The sequence below is a fragment of the Daktulosphaira vitifoliae genome, unplaced genomic scaffold, assembly GCF_025091365.1.
Source record: "Daktulosphaira vitifoliae isolate Bord-2020 unplaced genomic scaffold, ASM2509136v1 Scaffold_1, whole genome shotgun sequence".
Lineage (NCBI taxonomy): Eukaryota > Metazoa > Arthropoda > Insecta > Hemiptera > Phylloxeridae > Daktulosphaira > Daktulosphaira vitifoliae.
This window is the reverse complement of record NW_026099572.1, coordinates 36,783,280-36,792,288: the sequence shown is the minus strand read 5'-3', so window position 1 is coordinate 36,792,288 and position 9,009 is coordinate 36,783,280. Positions and strand designations below refer to the sequence as shown.

Genomic DNA, 9,009 nt, shown 5'->3' with positions numbered 1-9,009 from the left:
TCGCAGTCATGTATGCATAACATTCAAAACACATGACTATTTTTTATTTTTTAGAATTTACCAATTATTTTGTTCTCCAAATCAACCATTAGAAAACGTTTTAAAATTATTTAATAATTATATATTATTTAAGTAGAAATCATAATTTTCTAACTTTAAAAAATAAAATAAATCAATTGTTTTATGGTAATTAAGTTTTATTTATTTATTTCAAGATTTAAAAATAATAACTTAACATTATAAATAATAATAATAAATAACATATAACGAGTAAAATTACAATATATTCATGTATTATAATTAAAATAGCATTAATTTGGCTAGAATAGTCATACAATAAAATAAATGACTAGTGTTCATAATGAATTAGAAAAATGATAAAAAAAATAAATAAATAAATATACAAAATTACCTACGATAAACAGTTAAGAATCTCTCCATTATTAAGTTGTTAATTGGTACTAAATAGAATTAACAATTTAAACAATATTAATGTTAGGAACTAAATGTTGTTGAACATAATAAGGAGCCCATATTTTAAAACATAAATTTGTTTGAATTTGTTTATCTAATAGTAAGATTTTGTTGCCGTCTTCATAAGAATCAACACCTCTACATAAATTTATTAATCTAAAATTGACTATGTTTTGTACAATTTTAAAAATATGTTAAATAATGAATTGTTTAAAATAAAATTCTAAATTTTTTTTTAACACAAATGATTTTTTTGTTTGCTTAAAAAAAATTAAGTAATTTCTTTCAGACACTGTTTACTAATCCTCATTAATTTTTAAACTAAATCCAATATAAATAATATGACTAGAAACAGTGTAATATGGAAGAAAATAATAAAATTAAATTATCAAAATGTTACAATATTTTCCAAAAAATTATGAAAAATAATAACCTACCTACATTTAATTTGTAACATTATTGAATTTAATTATTAATAAATTCAATTTATGAAAATATATTGTAGAGTTCATTATATTACTATTTTATGAATATAAAATCTAAGTTTCATTTTTCTTTTTAAAATAAAAAAAACATCAAACTTCTAATTTAACACTATGAATTACTGAATTATGTATTATTAAATTTTTGTAAAAATTAATCATTTTAGTAATATATACAACTATAATTTAAAAAATTTTTAAATATATCCAATGTTTTCCATTTTTAGCAAACTTTTTAGACTCATTTCTGTTTTTTTTTTAACTTAGTCTATATAAATGCGTCAGATAAAAAGTGAAAACATGAATGTAAACATAATGTGTAAATATTCATAATTATATGTATAATATAATACACATCAAATTTTAATAACAATACACTATTCACTATTTTGTCGAATGATTGCTTAACTTGAGATACAAAAATTTATAAAGTAAATTACTTATGGTTTTATACTAATAGTATCATTTACAAAACATTAAAGACTAAGATAAAAATTATGAATCAATAAAGATTCTAAAGGAACATAATAATGAGAAAATTTCCAAAAACTGGAGACAATAATAAATATTATTAAAATAATCAATTAGAAATAATCAATCATTTCAATTAAACTTAAAATATTGAAATATTATTATTTGAAAGTTTTAATTTTAACATTTGCATTAATAGTTTTAAATATTTTAGTAATTGATGAATACTTGGTTTAATATATAAGATAAAAAAAAATAAAAAAAGTTACTTTGCTTTGAATACAAACAGCTCTAATAATATATAAAAAATTATTTTTATTTTATTTTATTTTATGAGAATATGACATTTCATGATTCGAACATCAGTTTTTTTTTTATTTATTAACCTATCCATTCATAAATAAATTTTAAATACTTAATATCACAAAATTTTTAATACATATCACTCTATTTCAAAAAGTATTAATCAGTAGAAGTTGAACCATGACTACAAAGTGATTGTGAACTGTGGGATGATTTTCGACCACTAATCTCTAAATGAGCTGCAGGAACCCATCCTTCTGTTTTTGATCCTATATAAAAGTCAAAGATTACATTACATAAAGATATAAATTATACTTCAACAACTATCTTTCATTACAGTTATTATTTTTAAAGAACAGATTGAATAAATAGCATAACAAGTTTTGAGGGCAGCAAGACGAGAAGTAATTCATTTTGATTTTTTAGTGGCTTATGAAAATTATGTAATTTTTTGGCTTAATCCAACAGAAACTTAACTGTGAAAGAGAGCCAAATTTCAACCAGTTTCTCCCTAAAAGTTCGACTAACAAAATAGTGCTATCTACATGTCTACATATTTTCTCTTTATTTAGTTCTTAAATTATTATACAAATTAGAATTCTTCTATGTTGCACAATGTGCTTTCCTATAACTAAAAATTATATTAAATCGAAAAGTCATCATACAAAACTGGTTCTTGGCCAACAACAATTTTAATGAGTTCATTCTACATTATAGATAGAATAAAAATAGTTAGGTTCCTCTTTAACTTTCAAAAGTAACCTATAAATATTTTTTTTTTTTACTATTATTATGATATTTATCAAGATTCACAAATATGAATCAAATTATATACACTATATTTTTATGAAAAAATCATTATTTAATGAAAAATTTGGAGTAGTATTCTTAATTAATCACACTATATTATATAATATTAATCGGAATTTTGGATGGATATTATAGCAAAATTCTAATATCTAAAAAAATCTTATCTAGTCATGCACATTTACAGAGTACTATATATATTATAAAACACATTTTTTCTTCATAATGTAATGAAATATTACAAAAAGACATTGCAATTGTTATAATTAAAAATGTATAGTTGGAGAAGCCTAATAATTTATAATAGATGCTTCTGGGTTTAAATCTATATACACACCGTGAACTTTGACATACCACCAACTACTTGAACCAGCTTTTAAGAGATCCACTTTATCTCCTCTTTTTAGGGTAGCATCAGTTGGTCGTAGAGCATTATAATCAGCTAATGAAATGTAACTGTTAACCTAGTATGAATAAAATAATTAATTTTTTTAAACATCAAACTATTTCGATACTAACAAAAAAAGTTATCAATGGGCAAATATCTAAACACAACATTTTTTTTACACACAAAAACTTTTTCTTTTACATCTGAATAACTTATATTGCTCATATCATAAAAATGCAACTATGTGATAATTATACTATTCACATTTAAAGAGTTCAAAATGTTCAATTTCTATGAGGTAATTCTATTGATTATTAAACTTGAAGAATATTAAATAAATTCAACCCAACATTTTAAAACTTATTTAAAAGATTTTTAACTTTTCCCAAGTAGAATTCCACAAATAATTATATTAAAAAAATGTTTATTTAATGTTATAACACCAAATAAAAATAATATTAAAATTGATAATTCTAAAAACCCATTAAAATTAAATAGTTAAAAAATATTAAATTACTAGGTCACTCTAAGCACAATGATAACTTTATAAATTAAAAAACATTCACTTTTTGTTTAATAGTTTCATCAAGAGATTCATCATCACTTAAACTGTAATCAGAAGAATCATCATCAGTAGTTTCATGATGGCTAAGAGGGCGTCTTCCCCGATGTGAATTTGAATCACTTTGATTATCTAATGACTGAGTTTGCCTTAAATTTCTAATAAACAACAAAATATATATAATTGATCATTGAAAAAAAATTCTTAAATAATAAACACAAATTGATAAATATTCAAAACTTACACATGTTTTCCAAAAGCACTTATATATTGTTTGATTTTTTCACCTTTTAATTCTGCTAACTGCTCAAGTAAAACACGTTTTATTTCAGAAACCCATTGTTGTTTTTGCTGTATATTAGAAGCTTGAATTGTGTAAACTTCTTGACGCCCTTCTAACCATACCTCAAACTTGGTTACATCTCCTTTTACAGTTTCAGTTAGACCAATATTTTCCATCTAATTATTATTCAAATAACAACTTACTTAAAAAAAAAAAAAAATATGGATAGATGTTATTGAAATGACTTACTCTTAAAAATTTTTTGAAGTGATACATTGGTTTGTTTTCTTTGGATACCTTTTTGCATAACAGTAGTCCTTGTTGATACAAGAATATCTGACGCCTCATAGGTTTCAGTCTTAACTCTTTTAATATATCTTTTTTATTTTCAACCCAAACTGAAAAAGACCCTTGTAAAAGTAATCCACCCAAATCATTCCAATCCCCCTAATAACATGAAATAATTAAATACTGATTATAACATACACAATTATTTTACTAAAACTCACATGATAACCTGTTATTCCAATCTGGTGCATGTTATCATTAACATTGTTGAGAACAAGCAGCATGCAATCCAGAGCTTTTTGTAATCTATTTATACAATTTGAATTTCTTTCATTGTTTAACAACTCCTAAAAATAATTTTAACATAATAAAAATGTATTTATTTTTTAATATTTCTCCCTTAAATACTTTAATTAAAAGTTGATATTTGGTTATTCTTTGCATAGGTAATAATAAATAAGCTCCTAATGGTAAACGATGTCCAAGTTTTTCTTGACAAGTTTTAAAAAATGAATTATTTTCACCAACAGTCTCTCTTAATTCCTCTGACCTCGCAAGATTTACACAATAATATGTATAAAGCTGAAGAAGTTTCTCTCTCTAAAAAAAATAGTATGTTTTTACATTACACAAAAATATGCAAGTATAATAAAATCAATACATTATCTGTAAAACAAACTGCTACTGATTCTGTGCTTGTAGAACAGTTTTCTAATGCTGGTAAGAAAAACTGACTATGAAAACTATAAATACTCTCAATATTTCCAAATAAAATTTCACTTTTTCCTTTTAAAGAAGTTGGTACCAAATTTTTCATTTCTGGGTGTTCCATTTTATCTTTATAACCCTTCAATTTCAAAAACAAAATAATGTAATTTTTAAAAAATTTTTGTTTAATTATTACACAAGAAAATAATATTAACATACCTTAAGTATACTACCTAACTCAGTAGAATACTGCCGTTCAGTGTACAATAGTTCAGTAAGAACATGTTTAGTTTTGGAAGCATTTATTTCTTCTATGTGATGAATATCTGCATTACTTTTATCTTCAATATTAGACAACTAAATAAAAATTATAATAAGAGATTTATATATATTTAACAATTTTGAAATGTTAAAAAATATAATACTTTTGCAGCATTAGATAAATGAATAGGAATAGCAGGTTCAGGATTAACTGATTGTACAGGTCTTGGTTTATTTATCAGTCTTTTAAGACTAGCTAAACGTTTATCACACATAGTCGTAACATCATCAAGCCTTTGAAGCACTTGTGTCACTATTGGTTTGGTTTCTGGAGTAATGGTATCTTCAAATAAAGAATAAAACTCTCGAGGACTTTCTACTTTGAGATGATGAGCACTACTCATGAATTCTTCTAACTCCACAAGGGCTTGTTCAGCACTTATGCATTTATCCCCAGGTTCTGATCCTAATAATTTAACACCCTTAGCACACCACTCACTAGCCTATAAATAAATAAAATTATTACTTAGAATAATATTATAATAATGATTATTATAATGTGGTTGTGTAATTATAGACAGCCACACAAAAATATCTTTTTCTAGATGTGGAAGTCAGACCATGTTTACTATGTTTTTAGGGTCACTTAATCTAAATCTGAGATCCAAAAAACACCAACACAATAAAATTTTGACATAACTTCAAAAAATACTTTTTTTTTTTTGTAGCCATGTTTTATTAAAAAAAAATAATAATTTAAACTTTTAAATAATTATATTTATCTCATTTATATTTTGATAGAAATATAATTATCAAATAAATATTACTTTTTGAATTCTAGCTTGTAGTTCACAACTTTTAGTTAATGTCTGTAAACGTTTTTCTAATCTGTCATTAAGTGTCTGTGTAAGTCTTTGAACTTCATCACATTTAGGTTGAACACTTTCTAAAACTATAAAACGTTTTGATGTTAATAATTCTCCGCCATTATGTAGTAATTCTTCACTCATTTTCATTTTTTCCTAGAAAAAATGAAAAATTTTACTAACAAAATATGAATAGTCTAAAAATATTATGTTTTTTGAATTTTATTGTACTATATTTTAACAGATTATAGCCAAATGTACTTATATAATAATCATAATACCAGTATTCCTGATAATTTTTTATTTAACCTACGATATTCATTATCCTTTACACTCTAATGGTTTCCCAAAAATCTGTTGATGAAGGATTTTTTCCATCTATTTTTAAAATTTCTTCTATATATTCCCCTTTTTTAATCTGGTGATCCAACTCGTTGTTAATTATCGCTCTATTTCTAATATTTCTCATTTAACAAAACTTTTTGAGTCTCTTGTCTTTCAATTAATTATTCAGCACCAATAATTTTCTTATTGACGAACAACATGGTTTCCATTATCGCCGAGCTACATTAACATGTAATTTTGTATTTCAATCGTTTATTACTGATTTATTCCTTGTCCATGTTCAAATAGATGTCATTTATACTGATTTTTCAAAAGCCTTTGATAAACTTAATCTTAATATCCTTTCAGAACTTCTATTCCACTCTAGTTTTGATGAACCACTCCTCTCTTGGTTAATTTCATATTTAACTGAAAGAAAATAGTGGGTAAATGTTCAAGGATCGGCTTCTGAAGTGATAATTCCCTCTTCCGTTATGCCACAAAGTTCAATACTTTCTTCCCTTCTCTTCCTATTTTTTTAAATCGTGCTTATTCTGTTAGAGTATGCTAAAAAAACTCCTTTTTGCGGACGACTCCAAATTATTTATATGTGGTACTGACAGTTCTGATGTTATTTTACTTCAAACTGATCTAGATCGCTTAGTTAGTTAGGCTGGAGCTATTGGCTTGATGTTTAATACCTTTAAGTGCTATAAAATGACTTTCATACATTTCCTATTCCATTCCTTTTATTTATTATATTCATAACTTCCCTATTGCATCTGCCCTTCTATAGTTGACTTTGGGTCTCGTTTCACAACTACTTTAAATTTTTGACTTCATATTACAAGGCTCTCAAAACTTTAGGTTTTATTCAGATAATCACTCATGAATCTCATCTCTTAAAACCTCTAAAAAGTCTTTTTTGCTTGTTGGTTTGCCCTATTCTCAAATATGGTTTGGTGTTATGGTATCCTTACACAGCTACAGACTCTATGATGCTGAAAGAGTCCAGCGTAAATTTTTGAGCTTTGCTGCTTTTATCTTTAATATTCCCCATCCACCTCATAACTTATCTCCTATTCAAATTTTCTTGCAAATTCCTTCTTTATCCGACAAAAGTTTTGGTTCCAGTATACGTTTCCTTTCTAAACTGACAGCTGGTTTGATTGATTCACTTGTCCTACTTTCAAAATTGAACTTTAGGGTGCCTGATCGTTCAACTTGTAATACTGCCCTTTTCTCATTCCTCTTTCCTCTTCTAATTATATATTTCATTCTGCTCTTCCACGTCTAATGCGCACTGCAAATAATGACCCTGACTTTTTTCACTCTTATCAAATTTAATTTAGTTATATAGCTATTCTATTTTAGATTTAAATTTTGATCATGTTTATATTTTGTACTTGTCTTAATTAAAATATGTTTTTCATTTATTTTAATTTAATTATTTTTCTTTTCAATGTTTACTTTTGTTTAATTATGTTCATATTTTTATGTTTATATGGTAATTTTAGTTGATCAATTTGCTGTCAAATACATATTGTATTTTTTGGGCTATTGCCCGTAATGTTAATAATAAATAAATAAGTATTATTATTGTTATGTTAAACTATATTTTAATCGTTATAAAAATATCAACATTAATTCTATTGACTACATATAAACTCACAAGACTTGATTTCTGAAATGCAACTAATTCTTCTAATAGTATTTCTACTCTATCAACTGAATCTCCAACATCTGTCATTTCAGATAATTGTTCTAAATGTTTATTTAATGAACTCTAGATGAAAATTATAAAACAGAAATAATAATTTATATAACTACATTTTATTTATTATTTTATAGTTTACTTGAACAATATTGAAGTTTTCTTCGAAAATTCTTAAAGAATGGCATTGTTTTAATCTACCAGAAAATTGCTCCCAAAAATTATCAAATACTTTTTCAGTCTCATCCATTTGAACCAATAATCTATGTTATGAATAAATATTAAATATAATAATATTTATAATAATTGTAAAATTAAAAAGATTATATTTAGTACATCAACTAAATCAAATCAGACAGAAGATGTATCAAAAATTTCTAAAAAAATTAATGTAAAATTTTAATTGCATACTAAACAAAAACTATTTTTAAGTAAATCCTATAATTTTGATAAATTAAATATTTTGCAATGTTTAGATATACATAATGTATAGATAATATTTTTTTAATCAATGAATTTGTTTTTTAATTTCAAACATCTTAAACTAAAAATTCTAAGTAGTTACTATGTAAAGCATATTTTAGGAAAACTTTGGTAACAAAAACTCTACAAAATATTCACTAGATAACAAATTGTAGATTTTATCAGAACACGGTAATTAACTTATTATTATTAGAATATAAAAAATACCTTTCAAGAGCAGCCACATTTGTAACAGTTGAAGGTATAGTGCCATGATATGTATCAGTATCTTGTTTAAAATCATTTAATAAAGATTCTCCCTTTTTAACAGCTTCAGAAATATGCTTTTTCAGTTTACTGAATTCTAATGAATGACAAAATAAGATATCTGCTGCTTGCTCTTTAGTATCTGGTAGATCTGTTGTATCAACAGTTAGTCGTTCAGTAAACTCATTTAGCTTTGATGATACAGCATATGTTTCAATTGAAAAACTTTCTAATGCCTAAAGTAAAAAAAAGATAATTATATTTTAATATATATGTATACAGAATGTCTCAGATTTATCTGATTAAGCTAACAACTTTTGATACAATTATCATTTTGTTGATTTTATAT

General features: G+C 24.4%; 1 protein-coding gene across 2 annotated transcripts in view; it reads right to left on the bottom strand.

Annotated features, from left to right (window-relative positions):
* Positions 1-1,617: 1,617 nt before the first annotated feature.
* Positions 1,618-9,009, bottom strand: part of LOC126903961 (guanine nucleotide exchange factor DBS) — a 14,090-nt gene continuing 6,698 nt past the window's right edge. Inside the window, exons 5-18 of one of the 2 annotated variants that reach the window (XM_050682563.1) lie at positions 8,622-8,896; positions 8,074-8,194; positions 7,890-8,003; positions 5,855-6,049; positions 5,192-5,530; positions 4,986-5,123; positions 4,720-4,905; positions 4,467-4,658; positions 4,280-4,405; positions 4,020-4,217; positions 3,732-3,946; positions 3,492-3,645; positions 2,875-3,001; positions 1,618-1,999 (exon numbers count right to left, since the gene is read on the bottom strand). In XM_050682563.1, the coding sequence (XP_050538520.1) occupies positions 1,890-1,999; positions 2,875-3,001; positions 3,492-3,645; positions 3,732-3,946; positions 4,020-4,217; positions 4,280-4,405; positions 4,467-4,658; positions 4,720-4,905; positions 4,986-5,123; positions 5,192-5,530; positions 5,855-6,049; positions 7,890-8,003; positions 8,074-8,194; positions 8,622-8,896 (2,490 nt within the window). In that variant the 3' untranslated portion in view covers positions 1,618-1,889. The remainder of the gene's footprint in view (positions 2,000-2,874; positions 3,002-3,491; positions 3,646-3,731; positions 3,947-4,019; positions 4,218-4,279; positions 4,406-4,466; positions 4,659-4,719; positions 4,906-4,985; positions 5,124-5,191; positions 5,531-5,854; positions 6,050-7,889; positions 8,004-8,073; positions 8,195-8,621; positions 8,897-9,009) is intronic. The other variant, XM_050682556.1, reaches the window with a different exon arrangement.